The sequence below is a fragment of the Mytilus galloprovincialis genome, chromosome 14 (assembly GCF_965363235.1).
Source record: "Mytilus galloprovincialis chromosome 14, xbMytGall1.hap1.1, whole genome shotgun sequence".
Classification (NCBI taxonomy): domain Eukaryota; kingdom Metazoa; phylum Mollusca; class Bivalvia; order Mytilida; family Mytilidae; genus Mytilus; species Mytilus galloprovincialis.
The window spans coordinates 14,978,384-15,005,589 of NC_134851.1; the positions used below are offsets into that span (position 1 = coordinate 14,978,384).

Sequence of the window (27,206 nt, forward strand, 5' to 3'; positions counted from 1 at the left end):
CACAAACAGAAGTGATGTAGCATTTTAACAGGTATGTCTAAATCAAAATGTATCAGTAGTATTAAGAAGATCAAGAGTAAATACTTGTTTCTTTTTAAAATCGTCTTTTTGTAACGGTAAATTGATTTAAATAGCCTCGTTATTATTCGTAACATGTGGCGGTGAACGGTTAACTTTATATTATTTCATCAGTTTCTTATGTGTAATTTGTAAAATTTATATCTTTAATTAACTTATCCATTCCTTTATTTTTGCTAGATCATATATTTCTCAAACAAAGAAATTATTTCAATAATTTGACAGTTTTTTTCTAGAAAACAAATGCATTGTGTAGTCTTACATTTTGCCTGTAATTTGAAACTGTACATAAATGCTGCTTCAAATACAGTATATACTTTTATAGCTTCTGTCATCTGCTCAGACATGTAGTAAGCTTTATATATACAAAACATTATCAATGTAATCAAATAATTTATTTCATAATATTGTTCATCATTAATTTTGTAACCAAATACTAGATTTTTCAATATAAGAATATTATTATTAATATACAGTTTTCCAAAAAGATTTTGATTTTACCAAAGAAGTCATCAAGAAAATGACATTTCAGGAACATATGATCATAATCTTTAGTGGTATTGCAATAATTACAATTTGAAGTATTGCAGATATTCCACCGTTTTAATAAAGTTTTACAAGGTAGAATAAAGTGTAACAATTTCCAATGAAACACTTTATACTTATTTTCTTTCAAATAATGATGAACGAATTTTAATATATTACATGCTGAACTCTTTTAAATATACTCAATATTTAACACTGTTTTCCATCGGTTAAAACCAACAGGCATTTTAATCTAATTCTGAATGAATATATTATAATTTTTTATTGTTTCTAAATTTTCTAATGTTTCTGTATAATTACAATTTCTCTTAATATATAAAACATAATCTGTTTTTTCTTGAGTTTTCTTTGAGTTTTCTTGTCTTAAAATGTTTAGCCATTCTTTCGGCAAAGCTTTCTTCAATTGAGAAAATTCTGACAACCAATTACATTTAATATTGAGTTTTTGTAAAATATATTTCTCGAATATGCTACCATTTTCATCTATAATGTCATTTACATATATGATTTTGCTATTTATCCAGTTTTGAAATAAAAGGCTTTTTTTTAATCTTGATAAATTGATTTCCCCAAATTACTTGTTTTCCAATAGTTCTTAAGTTTTCTGGTTGCTCTATGTTTTTGTTTTTTACCCATGCTTTTACTACATTCAAATAAAATTTTGACAGCTTATTTAAACCAGGAATTGAGTTAATACCATTAATGTTCATATGAAAGATAAGAAAGTTCTTGCAAATTTATTAAAATAAAATAATGGTATTACTTTCCAGTTGGCAAAATCGCCATATATTAATATTTTAATCCACCCAATTTTTAAAGATTCTATGTATTTCTCTATGTCAATCATTTTTAAACCACCATCTAGAAATGCATAGCTTAATACATTACGTTTAACCTTTTCTGTTTTGCTTTTCCATAAGAATTGAAATACAAGTTTTTTAAAGGAGTAGGGGCAATAAGGCCCTTATTTTGCCCAAAAATTACTGCAAATCTAAAAGTTATCAGACATATTCTTAAGTTACTGAAAACTTGACTTAGGTATAAGGTACTAAGAAAAACAAAACAAATTTGACATCGAACACGTTACCATGGCAACAAATCATGACTTAATTTGCATATTTTGTTAGATCTGGTGATTTTCCTTGTTTTTCATCAAATTTTAAGTATATTTTAGATTGAAAAAGTATGTGCGCACCCAAGAAACAACTTTATACTTGGTGAGATTATGCCAATAGTTATAATAAAGCTTCTGTTAAATTATTTTGTTGTTTCTCGGCTGCGCAGGATGTTTCCACAACGGAAAAAAAAAAAGTAATATCGGGTAAAATCAGTGATTTGATAACTGTAACAGTTATTTTTCCCAACAATGTTAAATTTCTTTTTTCCCAGTTTTTAATTATCTTCTCAGATTTTTCTAATTGATTTTCAGCATTGAGGTTTTGACAATCATTTTTATTACAACCAAATAAAAAAACTCCTAAACATTTTACTGGTTTGTTTGTAAAGTTGATGTTTTTATATTTTTCTTTACAATGCTTGAGATTTCCTAACCATATGCCTTCTGTTTTTGATCTGCTCAATTTAAGCCCAGATAATGTGCCGACGATTTCAATCATATTTAAAACTTTTGAAATGTCTTTTTGTGTTTTTAGAAAAAAAAGTGTTTTATCGTCTGCAAGTTGGTTGATTTTTAATGAATGTGTGTTCCCATCTATCTTAATTTCAAAGCCTTTGATGTTATGGTCTTGTCTTATGTTACAGGCTAATATCTCTACTGCAATAACAAAAATTAATGCACTGCACGGACATCCTTGTCGTATTCCGAGTTGAATGTTTATGGGTTCATAGATCCATCCATTATTTATTACTGAGCTTTTTATATCTGTATATAAAGTTTTAATACATTTAAGCATAGAATTTTGAAATCCAATCTTTTTTTAAAGCTGAAAAGATAAAAGCCCATTCTAAAGAGTCGAATGCTTTAGAGAAATCTAAAAAAAGTAGTGCCTCTCTATGTTAAATCTTTCTGCATAATCAATTATATCTTGAATTTTTCTAATCATGCTAATATCATATAATCTATATATCTATTTTTAACATAACCATTTTGATCCTTATGTATAATATTTGGTAGTATATTTTTAATGCGTTGAGCCAATGAATATGCAATTAATTTTGTATCAATATATAATAAGGTTATGGGTCTATAATTATTTAAGCAAAGTGGATCATTCTTTTTATGTATAAGAGAATTAACTCCTAATTTTTGAAAACTTGTTAACTCCCCTTTTTAAAATAATTAAATGTAGATAGAGCAAATTCTTTTAAATCATCCCAAAAAGTCCTATAGAACTCAACACTAAGTCCATCAATTCCAGGTGATTTGTTAAGTTTCATCTTGAAAAATGAATTAGTACATTCTTCAATGGTTAAAGTACCTTCCTTTATCTCACTTTCTTGTTTATTCAATTTATGATCAATATGTGTATCATTAATATATTTATCTATGGATTTCACATTTGGACTTGTACTATTATAAATATTTTGATAGAAATCTTTTTTTTTTTTGTAAAATTTTAGAAGATTCTGTATGTATAACTCCTTTATCATCTTTTAAAGTAGTTATAGTCTTTCTAGGTTGTCTAGCTTTTTTTTATCCCCCCAAAAATTTAGTATTTTTCTCTCCTTCTTCTACCCATTTAATCTTGGACTTTATTTGAGCTCCGTTACTTTTTATTTCATAAATTTTTCTTAAGCCCCAGTCCCACTAGACCACGATCGCACCACGCTCACCGCGATCTAAAATAAATTTAGATCGTGGTGAGGTCGCGGTATGAGCGGCATGAAAATGTTAATTTTCGTTGCTTTCACGATGCTACTACGTCCTAATTACGCTTTTACAACGATCCCGCTACGATTAAACCACGTTCTCACCGCGCTTATTCTGCGACCTCACTACGTTTATAAAGATCTTTCTACGCTCTTCACGTTCTCACTACGACCATACCACGAGTTATCCGATTGCAACACGATCTTACTGCGATTATAGCACGTTCTTACCACGATTATACTACGTTCATACCGCGATCTTACTACGTTCTCAGCAATACCGTCAATATCGTGTTTCATATCAATATAGTTCCATTCCTTCTATTTCTGATTAAAACGGAGATTTCTCGGAAACAATACAGTCTTGCCACCAAAATCTACTAAAACAAGGTGGCGTGGTGGTAGGGGCTGATGTAGAGGAGAGGGAGCAAAGTATGAACGCCATACTAAACTCCAAATAGTACACAAGAAACTAAAATTAAAAATAGTACAAGACTAACAAAGGCCAGAGGCTCCTGACTTGGGACAGGCGCAAAAATAGTGGGGTTAAACATGTTTGTGAGATCTCAACCCTCCCCTTATACCTCTAGCCAATGAAGAAAAGTAAACGCAGAACAATAGGCACATTAAAATTCAGTTCAAGAGAAGTCCGAGTCTGATGTCAGAAGATGTGACTAAAGAAAAAAAAAAAAATGACAATAATACATAAATAACAACAGACTACTAGCAGTTAACTGATATGCCAGCTCCAGACTTCAATTAAACTGATACTATACACATAAGTAGTATAATACTTGTCATCAAGAGATGTCGGAACGACCAATCAAACCTAAATTACAACCTATTGCTGGTCCATAAAGCTCAAATGACGATATTTTAGTGAACGATAGCAGAGATGACACAGATGTGTCAATATATATAGGAAGATGTGGTATGAGTGCCAATGAGACAACTCTCCATCAACGTAAAAATCTATAAAAGTAAACCATTATAGTCCAAGGTACGGCCTTCAATACGGAGCCTTGGCTCACACCGAACAGCACGCTATAAAGGGCCCCAAAAAAATACTAATGTTAAACCATTTAAACGGAAAAAACCAACGGTCTATTCTATATAAAAATGAGAAGCATGGTTGAGCTGTTAGAGCAAATGGATAAATACATTCAGACAAACAAAATCTAGGGAGTTTTTTTTTATATATTTTATGTGAAAATGACAATAAAAATGGTGAACGTAGTAAGGTCGTGAGAAGAGCGTGATGAGGACGGCAAGGGCGTGCTAGAATCGTACTATGGTGGTGAACAGCGTGGTAAAGTCGTAGTGGAAGCGTAGTTGGGTTGCGGTGAGAACGTGATGGTCGTAGTGAGGTCGTGATAACGTCGCTGTGAGATCGTAGCGCAATCTCTCCGAATAGAATCACGCTTTCGCTACGCTCTCGCTACGATTGTACAGCGACCTTTGCGATCTTACTACGAACTTAGTGCGCTCTCACTACGCTTCTACTACGACATAATTTCGCCACGACCGCACCACGATTGTTTTGAACATGTTCAAAGTTGGCCACGCTCTTCACGATCTTGAAGACCTCACCACGACCGTGGTACGACCTTACTGCGACCTACACGATCGTACCACGATCATCAAAATTTGCATTTTTTTCACAGATCGTAGTGCGATCGTGGCCTAGTGGGACTAGGGTATTACTTTGCATTCATTATAAATTAATTCTTCTTGAAAATGTTTAATGACATCATCTTTACAGTTTCTGTTTACATTTTCATTTAATGTTTTAATCTTAATTTCCAATATGTGTATTTCATTTTTATTTTTATTTGCATTTCTTTTACAGTATGCAACAGTATGTTCTCGAACTTCAATTTTGAACAGATCCCATTGATGGCCTATGTTATCAGTAAGTTTTGTTTCACTTTTATATTTCATGATAAGACCTTTTATTATATTTTTATACTCTATATTATCAAAGATACTATTATTAATTTCAAAATAACCTTTCCCTTTTGATTGTTATCTCCCTTTTACTTTTAAAGATATAGCTGGGTGATCTGTATGTGAAATAAGTGCAGGTCTTATATCTCCTGAATATATATTTGACCTTATTTCTGGACAAACAAGAAAGTAGTCTATGCGTGAAGCTTCATTTATCTTATTTTTCCGTCTCCATATAAATTGTATATTGTTTCTATGTATATCTCTCCAAATATCTATCAATTCATGTGTTTTTAATAACCCTTTTAAACTGTTGACTGGTTTTCGTTTTCTTTTATTATTTCTATTGTTTTTTTTGCTGACAATATTAGATAATGTATCATTCATATCTACCCCAACTATGACCATACCTAAACTGTTTTTCTGAATCATGTCATTTACTTTTTTGAAGAAAAAAAAATCCTGTTTTTAGGAAGATTTATATATATATGTTATATTTGTTATTCTCGTGGGATTTTGTCTATGTGTGTTACATTTTAGTGTTATGTCGTTGTTCTCCTCTTATATTTAATGCGTTTCCCTCGGTTTTAGTTTGTTATCCCGATTTTGTTTTTTGTCCATGGATTTATGAGTTTTGAACAGCGGTATACTACTGTTGCCTTTATTTATTTGGTGCATAAAAATTAACTAGAGTAAAACTTAGTTGTCATAACTTCGAGGCAGACATAATTTTAAAACAATCCTTTCTTAACTTGTCCGTATTTAAATTTTGAAATTATAAAGAAACTAAGGCCACACCAATCTAGTTTCATGTTCTATGGATTTTGGGGCGAGCGAGCGATTTGAAAATTTCAATAAAAATAAAATAGATTTACAAATTTGTTGAGGCTAAGCTTTGAAATTAAAGGCAATCGACTATATATTTTTTTGTAAACATAAAATCATATGTTCTGACAATAATAATCAAAAAAGGATGGTATAAAAATTGATTTAGCACTTGTGTTTTGACATTTCTTTACTTTATCAACTGCCAAGTGCTTTTTTCCCTGTTCACCAAGACATGTAATGCTACTGTGTAATGTCTACTTTTAATCTTTTAATTGGAGCACATTTATGACTCTTTGTATTAGTCAACCGTTTAACTTCAATGAGTGTGGGAAACGGGTGGGGGAGGGGAGAGTAATGATTATTTCACTGTCCCTTTGGTATCTTTCGTCCCTCTTTTTCAATCAAATTATACCTGTATTTTTCAATATTTAACAATACTAAAGGTACGGGAAATCTGTATTCACAATTTTGTTTCCATCAAACTGGGGTTCAGATACATGTACCCCCTTCCTCTCTTTTGAAATCAAATGAATGTTCTTTAATATCAGTTTCTTAGGCATCACATCTTGAAATAATAATTGAATAATTATGTCAACTGCTTTAATTAATCTCCACTGAACTGTCATGTCATAGATATCTTTGCTCCTTCCCAGGCCAGGACATTATCTATACCCGAAAATGGCCTAGATTTATACCTAGCAACACAGCCATGTCTTTGACTTTGTTTTTTTGTAGGGGGGGGGGAGGGTAAGAGCTATTTGTAAATGTGTGTACATTCTATTTTTTGCGTAATACATTCAACACGGGGCTTTGGACCACACCAAATAACAATCCATAAAGGACCCCAAATGTTAATTCAAACAATTCAAACAGAAAAACCGACGACCTAAATACCTATATGAGGCACACCAACAAACGACAAATACTGCACAACAGTGTCCTATATGATAACATGTGCATAAATATGCAGCGGGTAGGGATAGTTTTGTTCCGCCGGCAAACGATATTGCAGTTGAAGACAACACATCTCCTTCTGCATACTTTATTATGATAACAACATCACATTCAACGGTATTAGTTGATAATACATCTGTGTTAATGCCTGAAACAGTTTAAAGGGCCCCATTTGACTTTGACTAAAACTCTCTTGTGATTGCTGTTCATAAAAAAAAACGATACTGGAAAATGTATTTCCGGATGCGGGAGGCGGAATTATTAAAAAATATTTTTTTACGTTTTGAAAAAATGTATGCGGGCGGGTCTGTCGGACAAGGAATTAAATTGGTGTGACATAAGTTTTCAACTCCTTCAGGCAAAGTTAGCTATTTCATTAGTTTTTTTTTAAAGCTTTTTTTATATAGCCCTTCAACTTTTTAGGTTTTCATAAATCGTTGGATATCATATAATTTACTCGAAGCGTTCGTTATAGAGGTAAATCCAGAAAAAAATCGTTTCTTACGCATGACATTTAAATAACATGTTGTTTTGACTTTTTAAAGATTTCTTATAAGATGTTTTTTAAATATAAAATGTATCATGTCTGATAAAATAGAATACACAATAGTAAAGGATATTCTAGAATCAAATCATGTTTAACGTTAGATATGTATATTGAGACATTTGGAAAAAAAGAAACATTACTGACAACAATTCTTAAGAAATGATATTCTTGTTACCGGGAATATGTCTTCGAATCAACAACAGGCGTCTTGATTGAAATTTACAAGGACTTCAGTTCAAAGAGATTATCTAATAAATCACAGTTGCATCCATTAAATAATGGTCGAAACAAGAAAGATAAAAGATTCTAGTTCCATAGATTGCTAGCAAGACACCGTGTTGATATTTATTTACTGAATACATTGTTATATGCCACAGCTACATTTTGTTGCTATTAAACCAGGTTTATTCCACCATTTTATATTACAGAAAATGTCTGTACCAAAGTCGTCAGAGACACGAAATTTGTTGTCCATTCCTTGTATGTAATTGAGCTTTTTATTTTGCCATTTGATAAGAGACTTTCCGTTTTGAATTTTCCTAAGAGTCTTGTATTTTGGTGATGTCACATTTGAATTTTTAAAGTTTAGAAAACTCAAACTTCATTAAAAAAATGTTAAACCAATCTTAACTTTTCTAGTTATCCTTGTTTTCCCAAATCGAAAATTTTCATTGTTCTTACACATTATTTCTTTTGTATGATAATGTTATTATTGATATCGTGTTTTGAAGTCCTGAGACATGGAAAAAACATTGCATATCTTGTTTTATGGGCTTCCAATTTACTTGACCTCCAATTTATGAAGATCTTGTTCAGTGGCAAATCGTGTCTTCTGGGAAAAGTCTCATTCACTTAATATAAAAACATCTTCCTTTGTTTATATTAACTACTCTGTGGAGCCTTTTTGTTGTTTGAAAGAAATCCCAAAATGTAAACACCGCTTTATTTTCTATTAATAACCAGGATCTGTTTAACTTGAATAGTATTTTTTATGGTGTTGGATGTTATAAATGTCATCAAATTTATTTGCTCAGCAATCAATAACACGATATTTCAATCACTGCAGGTCTGAATAAACAATAGGATTTCCCCCCAATTATTGACCTATATAATTGCGTTGTTGTCGATTTTTGTCTGCTTAACGTTTTGCACGTAAAACTTTACTAATCTGAGGCAACCAGGTTATTGAAATCAGATGCATTACCAACATTGACCAAATACTGTTAATTTTAAGGAAGAAAATGGCATCGTTCTGCTTTATTAATGAAAAATAAATTGTATGATTAGCTGTAAAAAAGGCAATATAAAATAGTTCGATCGAGGATATATTTTTTAGTTATACTCTCCATATAATAAAATAAAATAAATATATGAAAGACGACAACTCGTGACAACCATTGATTCACAGGGTCCATAGTAATACCGTTTTCGTATGCTAAACATTACAGACATACAGTGTACTAACTTACCTTATTTTGCCAATTTCATTGTATTTCATTTGCTATGCATATTCAAGTACATAGATGATAATGCTATTCATTGAAGATGATTCCAATGAAATCACGAACACAAATAGTGCTGTAACTGCATGTCGGCTGTTATGCCAATCTTACACGCGAAGTTCGACTTTCATTTCCTAAATCGTAATGACCAGAATTTAAATTATTATTTTTGAGACAATAAACATTGACGTATTCTAACAGCCATTTTAGACAATTTCATTTTGATACAATTTCGGAAATGTGATTATCTCATGTTGTAATGTTCTCAGCTCTAACGTCAATAGCATAGAGCACTAATCATTAAAAAGTTTCAATGTATAGAACTTTGAAAACGAAATTAAAATATGCACTTCATGAGTCGAACAATACAACGTAACTAACAAAGGATAAGTTTTGAATTATTAATTTATTTGAATCTTAATTAACACACGGAAGCAATTCAAAAGTCCAATTCTAACTATATAGCATATCACTATGAACTTAATCTGATTGTGTTGAATATCGGAAATACAATTTATTTTATTTACCTAGCAATCGGTTAAAAGGGATTTACAATAACTGCATATTAAAGTAGATAATGGCTATTTTACTTGTTCTTGAATCATATAATGGTTGTTTTAGTCGATATTTACAGATATAAACAGCTTCACGTTTTGAGTTTCCTATATAGCCATAGTTAAGATTGTTTTGTAATATAATATAATGATGATCATATGAAAATAATAAAACTTCTCAATGCCCATCAACTTTGTACTTACTTTATACTTTTAACTTTTTGTATTCGAATAGTACTGGTGGGTTGTTTTAGAGACGCAACGCGCATCTGGTGCACACAATTTCAAGCCCGAAAATCTTCAATGAGTTTGTTTTCAACATTCGAGCAAAAAAAGTCAAAACCATGGAAATAATTATTAACCTAGAAACCGGTCATTAAATTGATTGGTATTATTTTTTAAATTCTTTTATCTAAAGAAAACTTTCAGCTTGTTTTTGTTATCATTATTATTAAGAAGAAAGACTTTAAGTTTAAAAATATTTTTCAAATAAATTATCGGACGTTTTTGTGTATTACTCATATTTATTTTATTCAATTCTGCCTCATATTTCCGTCAACAGTTGTATGATATCTGTTTGATAAACTTCCGATTTCAATTCCTCAATTACTTTAAAAAAAATCACCTAAAACTCAAAGGAGAATTAAAGAAAAAAGGAGAGAGAGAAAGTCTTAAAAGCCTTTGAAAACCCATGGAACGAATGTAAAACAAATAAACTCATCATAGAGACTCATCAGTGACGATCGAATAGAAATAAACCAAAAAGGCCAAACAAAATACTATCATATTTCTGCCTTGGTATAGACATTTTCAAAACTAGTTACACAATATTAAATGTTTTTATCTGTTTATTTGCACTATATGTCCTTTACTGAAATGTATTTGCCCTATATTTTCCCTTTTCGACCATTTTCATTTCTATTATTCGATAAAAACACGCAAAGTGCTAAAATCCATTACTTAAAACTATTTGCATTGAAATTAAATAAACTAATATGGTTTTTAATGCATGTCTACTTAAATTGCTTTCTTGTCAATCGTGCATGCTTCCGTAGACGCTCATTTCCTGTATATTTTAAATGTTGCCGTAAAAACAAGAATCCCTTGAATCATGAGGAAACTCATTGAATTTCAGTTTGTACGAGTGAGTACAAGCTGACAAAATGAATTCAAAATATCTTTAATTATTGTTCACTAAATGTGATGTTTAAATTATGTTAGTACCAACACACGAATAGTTGAGCTGATGATACTTCGTAAACTAGTTCGCTTTTGTGCCATTCAATCAAATGGCAGTGGTTATTTGCGATACATTGTTTATTCAATCACTGAGATATTTATTATTACACATTGTATTTCTGGTAAACGCATAGCTAGTCGTTGTCTTATTGTCAGTACCAAAGCACTAATAGTTGAGCGAATGACACCTTCTCGGTATAGTAAGCTTTTTGTATCATTAAATGAAATGTCAGTGGCTATGTGTGATACCTTCCATATTTAACCACTATTATAAATAATGTTCCTTATACAACCTTCTACAGATTTTTGAAGATATGCTTGGTTAACGAACTACACGTAGTGACTATATATAGTTGTAATAGGGTGCCCTAAAGAATACTTGGTTAGTTACTATACAGGGTTACCAACCATATCGGGTAAGTAAGGAGTTGCTTCCCTTTCCAACAAAAACAGATGCCACAACCCTTTATAAAACAACACTGTTTGCTTCGCTCTCACCCCGTATGGAATTAACTAACCCTTTGTATATCGTATTAATCACTAACACACCATGTAGCTTATAATATAGTTATTCTAAAACACAAGTATCAAGTTGCTATCTCATTGTCTCATATTATTATTATATAAATTGATACAGAAATATTTATTTTTTATTTTGTTCTCCTGGACAAAAAAAGAACCAAATGCATTTGAAGTCAAGCATTTGATAACATAAATATAGACTATAATAGTATACCGATGTTCGATAGTAAAAAATCGATGATCTGAAACAAATCCGGGTAACAAACCAAAATCGAGGGAAACACATCAACTAAATATGTAAAAGATGAAAAAAACGAAAAAAACATAACACTGAAATTCGAAAAAAAAACAAACGCCAACATTCAGAATAAGGACAATTTGATTTCAACTTCAAAATTTCATATTTTGCTACAAGACATTTTAAAAATTAAAAAAAATAGTCCCAAAGTGTGCGACCAGGGCGTTTGGAAGACATTGTTCCTATAGTTAATTCTGAATTGGAAAAATAATCAAACTTAATTAAGACTTATAAAACCATTGGCTGCTTACTAAGTAGAACGATTTTGTCTATTGTTTTGTTGATATTGTGTATAGTACATACTTCACTTTCACACGTTAAATTATTTTTCAATTCATTGGAAAATCAAATAGTGTGGAAATCATAGTTTAATTGTACCAGTCATATCTATCGAATAAGATGTAGAAAAAAATAAACAATAAATCATATTAAGTGTATAATCAGCTTATACATAATTAAGTTCAATAAAACCTTTAGACATCACTCTATTGATTACTGTCAACAAATATATTTACAATGACCAAATCGATAAAAAGAAATCACACTAGATCACAGACAAATCAAAACTATACCTTTGCACTCTTGTGTCACAAGTGGGAGGTTAAGCTAGACATAATAGAAGGCTAACTCGACCATTTCCTTACAAAGAAATTCCTGTTTCAAAGCAGGAATATGATTGTTGTTATCCATTTGTTTAATGTGTTTCAGCTTTTGATTTTGTCATTTGATTATGTACTTTCCGTTTAGAATATTCCTTGGAGTTCAGTTATTTGTGTTTTTACTTTTTTGTATGTCAAAATTATTGAACTTAACGATAGCAATAATAAAGAGAAGGGACACTAATGACACAAAAACCTAATCAACCTACAGAACGGCTTCCACATAGTAAAGAAAAAAATAAAATCACAAAAAACTCCGAGGAAAATTCAAAACGGAAAGTCGCTAATCTAATGGCAAAACCATAAAATAAAACACCTCGAACGAATGGACAATGACTGTCACATTCCGGAATTGGTACAGACATTTTCAAATGTAGAAAATGGTGGATTGAACCTTGTTACAAGTTTCCCTTTTCCGAGAATTATCATCTATTGTTGTCGAGACCTGTAATGTCAATCAGGAATAGAAAAGAATATAGCCTGCAGCCCTTGACGTTACTACTGTAATAATGATAATGGCAACAGAGATAATGACTTTTGAAATGTATAGAACGGGAATAATCTTTCTAATCACGTATGAAAGGCTAAGACATGATTGAGTGGCGTTATTTTCCCTATAAGCAAAAGCGTATTAAGCTTGCTAATAATCTAGTTATATCTCATTTCTATAGTTAGCTCAGCAGGGAGGAGTGTAAGCAGAACATTTCGGAAGCAGTAACAACCAATTATAATTATAGTTATATTTTCGACAATAGAGTTGAATTGAAATGGAACGCCTTTTCATATTATATAAAAAAGAAGATGTGATATAATTGCAAATGAGACATCGCTCCACAAGAGACCAAAATTGCACAGAAATTATGAACAGTAGGTCACCGTACGGCCTTCAACAATAAAAAAAAAACATATCGCATAGTTTATTTATACACACAACTACTGAAGTTTCATATGTATTTTATTTTAATCCGTACAAGTTGAACAACAGTTGATGCAAAACTAGTCGTAATGACAAACAAAATGCTACATTTTAGTTAGTTCTTATTAATATTATTCTCAATGACGCGGTTTAATTTGCTTGCTTATTGTACTTGTCCCCCGAGAAAAACAAACAAAAAAAAAAAGGATTTTCTTATCCCAGGCATAGATTTCCTTACCCGTATTTGGCACAACTTTTTGGAATTCTTGATCCTCAATGCTCTTCAACTTTGTACTTGTTTGGCTTTATAAATATTTTGATATGAGCGTCACTGATGAGTCTTATTTAGACGAAACGCGCGTCTGGCGTACTAAATTATAATCCTGGTACCTTTGATAATTTGTTCAGAGAACTGTAAAATGTAACTTTTCAACGCATGAAACATTTTAGAAATAATGTCAGAATTCCTAGTCGACTATTTGTTAAGTTTTTTTCGTTTGGTTTCATGCTTCCTAATAGTTGATACTTTTAACTTATGAAACCTCAAGTTCGAAACTTTTATGTTTTGTTCATTGTAAAATACGTGCATTACATATAAAAAATTATATAAACATCCTTAACCGCAAAAGTAAAACGCTGGTAAACATAATGTTTTCTAGTTTTAAATTTAAAGCACTAGATATTTTTTCTTGATTATACTTTCTTGTAGTGGTATGTACTATACACGTTTAATTAGACAAATAGATTTTACAGATTTATAACAGTTGTTACTTAAGTACGTGTAAATGTATGTTTTTCATTACACATTTGATGTAAAACGATTACATTTTAGCAAAGATTGTCCCCTTTGTTAATAAAATTTCAAAAATGTTAGGCAATAAAAAATATAACGTAGAATTAATTTCATACGGAATACATTTTCAACCCATGTTGTTACTAAATTTCCACTTTCGAGAAACGGAAGAAACTCAAAAACAAAATTAAACAACAACCCAAGTATACGCACACTAGTAAATTGATATAATTAGGATTATCTAACAATTTAGGTGTATATCCAATACTTTTTTGTTATTGTCATGTGATAGTATATATAAGTACCTTCCACGTATTGCCCAATTGGATAATCTTGCTATTCCTGGTTTTTATATATTACTTTTTTATTGTCATAGTGAAGGAACCATCGAGTACGGTTTATATCCAATACTTTTTTTATATTGTCATATTGGATTATCAGGTCAGGTTGGTTTATCCTATTGCATAATCGAACCAGTGAGATTGATATACAGTGAAACCTGTCTTACCAAACCTCTTCGGGACTTTAGATTTTGTTCGTTCTGGGCAGATGTTTTTTTATCGTATTCACAACACACACAATTTGTTAAGCACTGTTTTAAGAACATGTTTTGTTTAGCAAGGTTTTCGGTTTATGCAAGATTCGATTAAGCCAGGTTTCTCTGTACAATACCTTTCTTATAATAGCATATATGATGATTTTTCAAGTTAAGATTATATACAATACTTTTCTTATGACGTCAAATTATCTAACGATTCAGATTTATTTATATAATTATTTTCAATTGTCATCCGCGTAGTTTATTTAAAAGCAGGAGATACAATTTGAATGCATACGTTACACCCATGTTTTACCGTCGCTACTAAGTGATCATTGAAAATTATAAAAAAAAATGGAATGTGGTATTATCCAATCTATCAAATTAACCTATTTCCGTCAAAAGAGTAAACAACAACAATTTCAGTTAAATTTATTAAAATTGTACTCACGTGTGCCATCAAACTTGGTTGCTATGGTATCAAGAAATGTATTTTGCTGTTGGGCTAAAAATCCCTTTCTCGCCGTCATAATCCCTGTTTAAGTAACTATTTTAATCCATCATAGATTGACACACTCTCATAATTATCCACAGAGAATTACACTGATATCCAGTATTATAGTTGTCAATAAAAAGCACAGTTATGATATCGCCTTAAAACACTATTATAAATACTCCTGATTCAAAAGATATCAGTCAGTTCGCCATCTGAAAAAATATGTTTGAATATATGAATTTCCTTAAAATAAGATACACAAGTAGTTATTCCCCATTTCCATTCTCAATTTTATAAAATATTTTCAAATCCAAAATTTTCAAATTAAAAAAATGCACAAGTATCAAATCACGACGACCTCGTGTAGAGTAGGGTTACCTTGAATGGTAAAGGTATTAGTAAACTCAGTTGTGTTTTGATACGTATATGGTTGAGTCCCATGATGATTGAAATAAACAAACTAAAACTGGTCCACTCAAAATGTAATAATATACATTTATCTTTGAAACAAAATTTTTGTACTTAAAACGATCGTTTCTTCTTGGCTAGTTTGATCCGTGAAATACGGAACCAACAAGTTAAAAATCATTGGGACCCCCTCCCTCACCCCATCAAAAAATGTTTGCAAAATACAGCTTAGGTACGAATTTCCATGGGGGAGAAAAAATGTTTATTCCCTCCCCCCCCCAAAAAAAAGATTAGTTTTGTAAACCGTTTATTTATGGTTACATAGAATAATCAAATAACAAGGTCAGTTTCAAGAAGGATGTCAATAATGCATTTTATAATAATTAGTACAACGTAAGTAATAAGAAAGAAAAAATATTTAAAACATTCCAAGCACTTTATGAAAATAAACATAATGTATAGGGAGTACATTCTAGAAAAACAGTTTCCACTTTTCATTGTACCAGAGAAATATATAATATGACAAATAGAAAGTTCATTCTCATATAACCATGCAAGTACAAAAGGCTACAGAGATGTTAAAAAGTAAAAGTAGTCTTTCGTGAATGTGTCCAAAATAACCATTTGACTGTTAATTCATTATTATTCGCTGGATATCAATTTTCGTGGATTTTGCGGTTACAAGTCAATCACGAATTTCCTCAATCTACGAAAATTGGAACCAATGTAGCTATAAGCATTTACTACTGCTGGTAACCGTGAACATGGTGTAAGAGCAAGACATAAAGAAAAAAGCAAACTTTCATCGGGAAACAAAATCTTACTGGAAAAACTTCACCAGACGCGATTGAGGTTATACAGTTTATAATATATAAGTGTTTGTCATTTATTCATGAGACACAGTCAATATCGATGAAAGGCATTTGGGGCCTTTTATAGTTAATCATATTTATGGCCATACTGCAACCCTTAAATTGATAACTTTGGGTCTCTGGTTGAGATTTAAGACATCCACAATTATACAGCATCTTCTTAGTTCATTATGATACAGTTCATATCTTATTCAAGAATTCTTATAAATCTTCAAAATTTAACTGTAATGTATAAACATGCTTGCTTATAATTAAGGAATGACTGTAATATTTTTTCTGTCTATGAAGAAATAACATAAAAAATTTGGTGCACACTGAATAACGCGCGTAGCGGGTTATTTAACAGTGTGCACCACATTTTTTATGTTATTTCGAATAGACAGAAAAAATATTACAGTCATTTCTTATAATTTAATTCTAAATTCCATTTTAAACCGTAGAAAACGATGAAAAAATGTTGATGACGTCATGGTCACATGACTAAATTATGTCTATGGGCTCATAACAAAATAACGTCAGCCAATCAGAAGATGCGTTACATCCAAAATTAAATTATTGTGTTATAACAACAATAACGAATAATGCGTTATGAAAATATCTAATGCTAACAGAGTAAAATAACCATTCGTTTAACAAAAAACCTAATTATGTGTGAACCGTATTTACCAACAAATATCAACGGCTATTCCAGTGATGGTTTTTTATTGACTTTGCTAAGATATCCTTATTATCAATTTTACAGGTAAAATGGTTCTTTCCGCTAAACATTCTTTGCAATAAACATATTCTGTCATCACGTTTACTTCTAAAGATTGTTAATTTGTTTTCCATGTATCTTTGAAATGTCATATGTTACGGACTAAAATTGTGAGTAAATGTGTCACATATAATATTGTAATCTGAATAAAGATAACATTCACTTAATATATCTACGCCTACATGAACAATTTTTATATTTAATGATCTTCACTGTGAAACATTATATTCAATCCGTATTAATCTGTTCCCTGTGTTATTACTTCAGAATTTTAAAAACTACTTTGTCTAAGAATTCAAAAAATAGTATAGAGAAATGTTCAAACGTTTGCTGCACTTTCATAATAATTGTATTTTGAAACAGTAACTATTTCTGAAAAATAAAAAGTTAATTTTCAAACCAATTTCGGAAATATTACCCAGAATACCTAGTGTATCAGTAATGATGTACTGTTGATGCATTATTATTCGTTGGATAACCATGTTAAAACTTTGTGGATTTCGAGGCTACAGGTAAACCACGAAATTAATTAATTCAATGAACGATATATTTTAGTTTTTTATGGAGACCTCGGCAAAACCACGACATTTAATATCCACGAACATTCAAGTTTTCTTTATCCAGAAAAACGTGTACCTACGATAATAAATGAATCCACTGTATGTGTTATAGCCATATCTTGGCAACATACAGTTAATACCAAGATCAATATAGAGAAAATAACACTTTATTCACCAGAAAAATTGTACATTTATAAATATTGCACCTACATTCCATCGAAACGATATCAAATATAAACAAATAGATGTGGCATGATTGCAAATGAGACAACTCTCCAAAAAAGACTAAACTGTCACACAAATTAACAACTATAGGTTATCGTACGTCCTTCAAAAAAGGGCAAAGCCCATACCGCATAGTCAGCTATAAAAGGCCCCGAAATAGCAATGTAAAACAATTCAAACGAGAAAAACTAACAGTCTTATTTATGTACAAAAAGGAAAGAAAAACAAAAAGGTAACACATTAACAAACGACAACAACTGAATTACAGGCACCTGACTTTGGACAGGCACATACGTACATAAAGTCTACTTTTTGTTATTGTTAGGAGAAGCAAACCATTTACAACATTCAGATGAAATCTGGTATTTTAAAATTATAAAAAAAGAAACTTTATAAATTTAATAGGGCAGCAAACCATAGGCAGCATTTAAATGAAAATTGGTATTTTGAAATAAAAAAAAAAAAAACTTTATAAATTTAGCAACTGGAAAAGTAAACTTTTGGCAAATAAGTAAGATGAAAATTGATATTTTGAAATTATAAAAAAAGAAACTTTATATAAATTTAGAAAATGTCTAACCTTTGACTTAAAGGGAGTAATTTCCTCATATTGCCTTGATTACAGACTCTGTGCTATTCTGGTTAGCATTTTACAATATCCCAGTTTCATTACATCTTCATATAATATATACGGTCTTAATTTGTTCATCAATGCTTATTCAAGCTCTGCAGATTAAATTCAACGCTTCTATATATGTTTCATGCTAAAAAGCATTGTACAATATCCTTGTTTTATTACATCTTTATATAAAATATTCGATATAAATTCGTATACGCTTCTCTTTAGTTAAACAATTTGTTGGCCAATCTACAATATTGTCCTGTAAGCTTCTTTAGGTAAATATGTTCTCAACATGAAACATCATAAAATTTCTGTAACTTGAATAAAACAGACACACTGCATGCGATCAATAAGTAACAAAGATTATTTCCATTTTATGACTAAAACATCACTCTATTTATCACTAATATAATTTCAAAGACTCTATTTAACACTATTAATTAAGTAATCATGTCGTTCAAAACGAGACAGTCCTTCAATTTTCATTATTTAAACAACTTGATATAATACGGTGGAAGAGTTCAAAACACTAATACTTTATATTATTATGATCATTTCTCTGAACTCCGTTTATTATGGAAGCAGAATACTGCATGAATGCTATGACAGTTTGTCTCCTCAACGGTCACAAAAAGTGAATGACACCTTGATTGCGTCCTATTATATACCGATATAACAGTAATCTCTTATACCCCGATTCTCGGTCATTTCTTTGGTACAATGTTCAATTGATCATTCGACAATCGACACATACTCGCAAATTAGTTTCTGTTTCTTTTATATCGGAGCATCCCGTCTGTCCAATAACCTTTCAAACAGGAATTGAAAACCAACCTGTTTGATTGTTTTATACCTTAATAATTATTCCATTTGCATATAGCACGTTCGCATAGTTTAAAAATTATTCCTACTTTATTGTTGTTATATTTAATCCAATACGGCATCGTTTTATTCCCACGGAGAGTGTTCCATTTTAAGGAGAGTTTTCCATCTGAACACGATACGATGTTATCCGTTATCCTCCTGACAGATTGTGACGACTATCAATTAATGCATCTTCAACATCTATTTCTCTGACAAATCACTGAAAACGACATCACATCATTACCGTGTTCATTTCAACATTACATGTTGACTCTATCGATTCGGATTTCAATTATTTGATTTTCTCTGTCGCTGTGTCGTTTTGATTCAATAAATGTAGAAGTGTGGCGGTGGTTATATAGCATTAGTCACAATTTTTATTGTAATTTAATAAATGTTTTATGGCGTTTCATTTTACATATTTTAATGCATATAAATTGCTTAGATAATTGTACCAAGAGGGAATTATTTATTATTTTAGTACATGTAGACTGATAGCATTAGTCTATGATACTGTTTGGTTTCAAATGTGTGTATCAATCGTGGAGGTAACAAATAGAAGGTGACATTAATCTACCGATTTTTAAACTCATTATTAAATTCATTTGAAATATAGAATACAACAAAGACAAATATCAATAGTAAACTAGTTGATATAAAAACAAATTTATGATAGTTTGTCCCGGTTGTTGTGGAACTACCAACGATGGCTTAGAAACAATTTTGAATGCAACATTATGTTGATTATGTTTACAAAAATATTGCAATCTCATATCAAATAAATAATTTACGCCACAATTTTCAAGCGTAGGAGTTAAATGGTTTTATTTGGTCAATGAATACTAATGTTGTTCAACTATGTCTACTCAGATTAATGAAATCAAAAGGTCAAAACAAACAAATCAATTTTTTTCAATTAGGTAATACTAAAAATAATATAAATAGCATTAGATGAACACGTAAGCCAGACAGTATTCAACAATTGACAGTAATTAAAAATTAATTTTATTCGTCGATAGATGTCGGGATAATATTCGTTTAAAAGTGAAGGACAAACTGACAACGCCATCGCAAACAAACGAAAAATGACAAACACTTATCAAAAACTTTACAAAAGGGGGTAAATGATCTATACTTTTCTTGAGGGATTTTATATATCGTTTACCAATCTCTGGTTAAAAACATAATTATGAATATATCAAAAGAAAAAAAAAATAAGAATCTTTAAGATCGTCTTGTCACAGTGCAAGTTAGTGAAAAATAGACAGAAACTTAATTTGCCAAAATGTCGTTTGAATATAACAATCTTAACTCCAGTTGTAAATTTGTATTATAATTATTAGTTTATATTTGATTCGGTGAAATAGCAATCTTAATTAAAATTTTAAATTGTGTACAGCCATTTATAATTTATGCTTACTACAGTGCCATGATTTTATGAGTGTCATGGATGAGCTGTATTGAACTTTGCCCGATTAAATTCATTAATATTTCAACGGAATATGGGAAAGCTTCCAATAAATTCTCAACAAGATAATTAGGACAATTACTAAATATTTAAATATTAATATTTCGTCTAATTGTGCTTAAAATAGCGATGTTGCGTTTACAATCAATTATAAAACAACCAATTAGAGACTACATTTAGCACATGACTGATTTACACATTGGGCTTTATGTTTTGTTTTATTATAGTTTACAACGATAGATTGATGGAAGATTATATAAAAAAGGTTTTTCGCGTGAGGTAACATTTCGTAATTTTCATTGAATAAAGATTACACAAATTTTTGCGGTTATTATTTTGGCGGATTCAAAACTTTTATCAATACCTTTGCATGTGCCTTTTGAATTGGCGAAATTTATTTTGGCGACTTTGTTCTACCTGCGAAAATATACGAGAATTTACATCCTCGCTTTACGGTATATAACTTGGATTATATCAGATAATATGACAAAGATACTAAAATAATATCTTCATGGATACTTTTCACGATAAGTGAAATATTTCAGAGAATACCTGAGGTTAGTGTGAAAGTTTCACACTACATAATTCCATGCAGTTTCCATTCTCAATACCATAGCATGCATCAACAACGTTTTTCAACTATTTAGTTAATTGGCACCAACTATATGTGTAGTATTGCATACAAAACGTGGGTTTTTAAGTTCCCCAAAATATATTATTCCATGCAGTGTTTTATCACGTTTCATTTTTTTATTACCATAGCGTGCATTGCATTTTTTTTTCTAATAAAATTAATCAAAGTTACCAAATACAGATACAATACTGTATAAATTGACTGGTGGTTTATTTTCATACACCCCCTTGGTCCTACGTTGAATAACGTTCAATAAATAATTAAATTCTCGGCTATTCACTGCTTCATTATTCATTAGGTTTACCTCTTTCAAAACGATAAATATATATAGTGTATTGATATTTTGTAGGTTACAGTATATAAATTAACTTTGTGGAAATAGGAATATGCGGTTTCATTGTTGACGAGAAATCAATCATTGAAAGACCTAAGGACGAACATTTTCATTATTATAGTGCAGTCATGTCTTATGATGATGATGGAAGTGTTTAACAACCTTGACTGAATTGACATCTCTCGCCCAGTCGGTAAAATTTCATTTGTAAATGTCTTGATAATTTGATATTGAACCTTTATGCACTTGTCATTGACCATGTTAACAGCGAATAGGCATGTGTATGACACCAATTAACTTCAAGATCAATATTTAAACAGAAGTGTTGTAGATTTATTACTGACTAGTTCCTTATATTTTATGTGCAATTTATTGTAAGTTTTTAGTTATAAATATTAACGATTACAATGTTATGACTTTGTTGTCTTATTGTATAAATAACATCCGGATTGGAAGTCCCGGATTATAATTTATATGATGCAATGATAACTTAATTGTACGATCTACGAATACATGTGACTTGTGTTAAGTCCTGTAAACTATAAGATTAATAAATAATAACGATCTTTAAAGTTATGACTTTGTTGTCTTATTGTTTTAGTAACATCCGGCTAAAATATCATAGATTATAATTGTTATGACCCAATAATAACGTAACTGAACGATTAACATGCAGATGTGACTTGTGTTTAGTCCTTCAAATTATAAGATTAATACACATTAACGATCTCCAAAGTTATTACTGTGTTGTCTTATTGTATTAATAACATCCGGATTAGATTTCCCGGATTAGATGTCCCGGATGATAATTGTTAGAATTCAATAACTTTATTGAACGATTAACGTATATTTGTGACTTGTGTTAGGTCCTTTAAATTATAAGATTAATAAATAGTAACGTTCTTCAAAATTGTTACTGTGTTCTCTTATTGTATTAATAACATCCGGATAAAATGTCCGAAGGATAATTTTGAGAATTCAATGATAACTTCATTGAATAATGAATGTATATTTGTGACTTGTGTTAAATTCTATAACTTAAAAGATTAATCTATCAGTTGTCATGTATAAGATAAATCGTTTCGACTTAGTTGTTTTGTGTCATAAACATTAATTTCAATCTTGCATTAGAGTAAGTCTGTGTTCGTTAGTTTTACAGACATTAATGTATCTAGCATCATTAAGGTAGACTTGGTGTATTTTCCTTATCATCCTTTCTGGACAATCTTATTAGTGTATTTGCAGCAATCATAAGATTAGAGATAACAAGTAAAATCGAAAATTTTCAGCACAATAAAATTTACAAATAATTTCGGATACTTAAAAATGACAATTGATTTCTTGTAAGTGCTCTTTGAATATTTGAAAAAAAATATATACGGTAAATTTCCAAAAGATAATCGATACAAGAAAAATCAAAATAAGATATATACAAAAACCTACAAAATGAGATATACAAAAAGACCACAAAATAAAGTAAAAAAAAAAAAAAAAAATATTATTAAAAAGGCAAACACAACTTTTTGCAATAAAAGTGAAAAAATATATCGCAGTTGCATTCTTGTCCGGTGAAACCGGACTTTGTGAACCTCATGTTTAATTAAAATGTAGGCATATCAACTATGTAGATAAATAAAAACACCAACAAAAGATGAAAAGATAATTTAACAAACTGTTCACTAAAAACATTTCAAACTTTTACAAAAGGCCATAGACTACAGAATGTACTCTATGTGCTATTAAATAAGTGGTATGGCATTGTAATGGGTCGTTATAGCAAAATTAGTGTGTTTGAATAGCAATAAAAGCTTCGAGCTTACACTAATATTAACACCTGTAATTAGGTCTTTCCACCTTTCTGTGGAAAGACCTATTGTATTTCTTCTTCTGATTATTATTATTTTTTTTTTTTTTTTTTTCTTCCGCCTAATTTTGATATTGCGACAAATGTTTGTTTCTCAATATGTCGCTTAGATATTTTTCATATTGTATCGTACAGTTTATGCGCTTTTACATTTAACCCTGCTAAGCCGAACACTTTTCTTTGTAAGAGTTATCTCCCTATTCACTGTTTATCATCAGAGTGCATCTCCTTCGTAACAAAAAAAGATAGCGACAAAATTCTTTTTACAAATTGTTCGTTACATCCTAAGGAAAATTTGGCTTATTTGGATCGAAGCGATTCGATGAAATTTTATAGGAGTTATCTACCTTTACAAAATTATTTTCTCAATATGTGTTATTAACTAATAAACCGTCAACCGTATAACCCTGGAATGTATTTATTTGAGATCCCTAGGCCCTTTATTAGAAAATGGGGTCAAGGTCAAAGGTCAAGGTCAAGTTCTAAATTCGGAATTTTCCATGTGTTTGCATTTTCTCCAACCCTTGAAAAGGTACATATTAAAGAACAAGTGCAAAATGATTGCTATATAGTTATGAAGATATGTTACATTTGGTCTGATACAATTAAATAGCATCTAATAGGAGTTAGTGCCCCTGAAATGTCTTGATATGAGGTTATTTGATTATAACTTCAACTAAGTCCATTTTAATGGCATTTGACCTTGTACAAAAGGTTGGATGACAAATGACCTTGAAAAATGACTACCGGAAGTGACCTTGAGAAAACCGGAAGTAACCTTTTTTGCAATTTTTTCGTATAAAAGTACTCAGAATCCATATATTTTGTCATATAGATACATAAACTTATTACTGAAGACTAAAAATGACTTCCAACAAACCGGAAGTGACCATGTATCTCCCATTCTTAATACAAAAGTATATAGAAACTATATATTTTTGGAATCAGTGTGAAAGAAGCTATCATATTAGACCGGAAGTGACATTCATTTCACCGGAAGTAGCATATTGTCTCCTTTATATCACTTAAAAATATGATTAAACCATTATTTATCGTATCAGTATGAACAACTATCTTCTTATCAAAATTTCTTTGATATGGAAAGACCTTCAATTGTTCTCTGAACAATTGGTTTTTAATTATAAGTGTATTTGATACTGTTTTTTTTCAGTTTTTATTTACAAATTTTTCAGTTTGAATTGTTTGAATGCTAAATTGTATTTGAGAAATATACTAAAGACGACTGACTTTAGTCTTTATTTTTTATTGTTGAATTTTCAAAATGCGATCTTTAATTTTGGATTCTCAAAAAAGTAACTAAATACATAACAAATGTTATGTTTTGTCTGTTTTATCTAGAACAGTAAGTGTTCGACCTGTAAATATATCTCATCAAAATGTTGTTTAAATGTTTTAATTGATTTACGACATTATCAACCGGAAATACAATAATTGAAATAAACTACATTTAATGATGTCTAATATTATTGTTACATATTTTTGATATTTATGTAAGAGTCGTGATGATGACATGTGTATATAATCATTGCATTTAAGAGCTAAATAGACAGCGCGTCATCCAAAAAAAAAAAAAAAAAAAAATAGCTTCCATTTATGCAATTGAAACAAAATAGTTGGTATAATTGAGAGGCTGTTTCCGCAAAATACTCAATATAGACCTCTGACTTAAAGTAACGATTTGTACCGTACTTATAAAATCCTATTAACATGATTAAGGCTCATCAAAACAATTCTCTGTGTTTACCACTTGTGAACATCTGGAAGTACATACACACCAGTTCATTGATTTAGTTATAAGACCTTGAATTCCCTAACTGCATAATTATTATTAAACGCACTTAATGTTTCAGACAGGTCAAACCCGTTTTGATTTTAAGCTTATTTTTTCACACCGAAAAAAGGGAACAAGGCAAACATCATCTGAACACTGTCTTTTCAGTTTCACTGTTAATTTTATTTGTACTGAGTAAATGTATCAATTGTTAATATTATTCTACACAGTAAAATATAAAAAGACAATGTAGTACAATGCAATTTAAAATAATCATACATCTTTAGCGCTTGATGGGTTCACTTTCATAAGGAATGCTACGAGTAAAATAATTGAAAGCCCTATGAGAGGTGTATAAATAGTTTACTCAAACTAGTTAACTGTAACCCTTTACATGAAAGAAAATGAACTCATCAAAATCTAGAATTTACTGAATTTTCTGGAGACACAAATGCATTCAATTTGTATTTATTTTTGTGAAAGCTAGGATCAACACTTTTCAAATTCAAAAGATCAGTTTCCACTAAAAGAAGATTGTTGGACTTAAAACGGACAGTTTTACAATTATCTAAGATGTTCTTTAGCAATGAATTTATAATGATTTTGATACAACATCTATCAAATTCATACGATTTGGGACCTGTTTTGTAACTAGAACATTAAACGACAAAATTATTATATATCTCTTCCTGTGAGACGTTTACATTTTGACATCAAACACACGATTTTACACAAGAGTTGATGTGAACCTTGCCGTTCAATCACAGGACTTTAAATATTTTAATCCTTTATATTACATATATAAGTAAGCGACGAATGTGGCTTAAACAAATGTGAGATGTTTCTTTGTGCTTCTTTGTTAAATATTTGTTTGTTTTTGTTTTAATTGATATTGTGACACGGCGACGACTGCTGTACCCTTATTTTGACAATTTTACCTATTATGATTGTTTTGTTCACGCATCATTGTAAATAAAATGAAATTTGATGAGACTGTCATACAAGTGAGAGGTTAAGCGCTATCAAACCAGATACAATCCACCATTTGCTACATTTGCTAATGCCTATACCAAGTACGAAATATGAGAGTTGTTGTCCATTCGTTTGATGTGTTTTAACATTTGATTTTGCCAGTTGATTAGGGATTTTCATTTTTGAATTTTCCTGGGAATTCATTATTTTTGTGATTTCAATTTTTGCTAAAAAATATTACAAATTATTATCTCTTTCAAATCAATCTTTACGGGAAAGGTAACTCCTATCTGAACAGCTCTTAATAGACAGAACAATTGATTAATAACTTGAAGTAATTTTTCATGTTTCAGTCAACTTTTACATTTATGCTCTGCTATAAATTTAGTACCGGGGGACATTTCCCTGACAGTCAATTAAGAAATGTTCTGTCATACTGTTTAGACGTTATGAATTAATAGAAACTTATTTAACCAGTTTTGGGTTTTGTACTTATTTATGTAGATGGTGTATTAGTGCCAATGAAACAACACTCCGTTCAAGTCACAATTTGTAAAACTGAACCATCATAGGTCAATGTACGGTCTT

General features: G+C 30.4%; 1 protein-coding gene across 2 annotated transcripts in view; it reads right to left on the minus strand.

Annotated features, from left to right (window-relative positions):
* Positions 1–27,206, minus strand: part of LOC143058335 (voltage-gated delayed rectifier potassium channel KCNH8-like) — a 149,489-nt gene that overhangs the window by 65,474 nt on the left and 56,809 nt on the right. The window contains exons 1-2 of one of the 2 annotated variants that reach the window (XM_076231807.1): positions 18,649–19,821; positions 15,202–15,458 (exon numbers count right to left, since the gene is read on the minus strand). In XM_076231807.1, the coding sequence (XP_076087922.1) occupies positions 15,202–15,280 (79 nt within the window). In that variant the 5' untranslated portion in view covers positions 15,281–15,458; positions 18,649–19,821. Of the gene's footprint in view, positions 1–15,201; positions 15,459–18,648; positions 19,822–27,206 lie in introns of those variants that run through there. The other variant, XM_076231808.1, reaches the window with a different exon arrangement.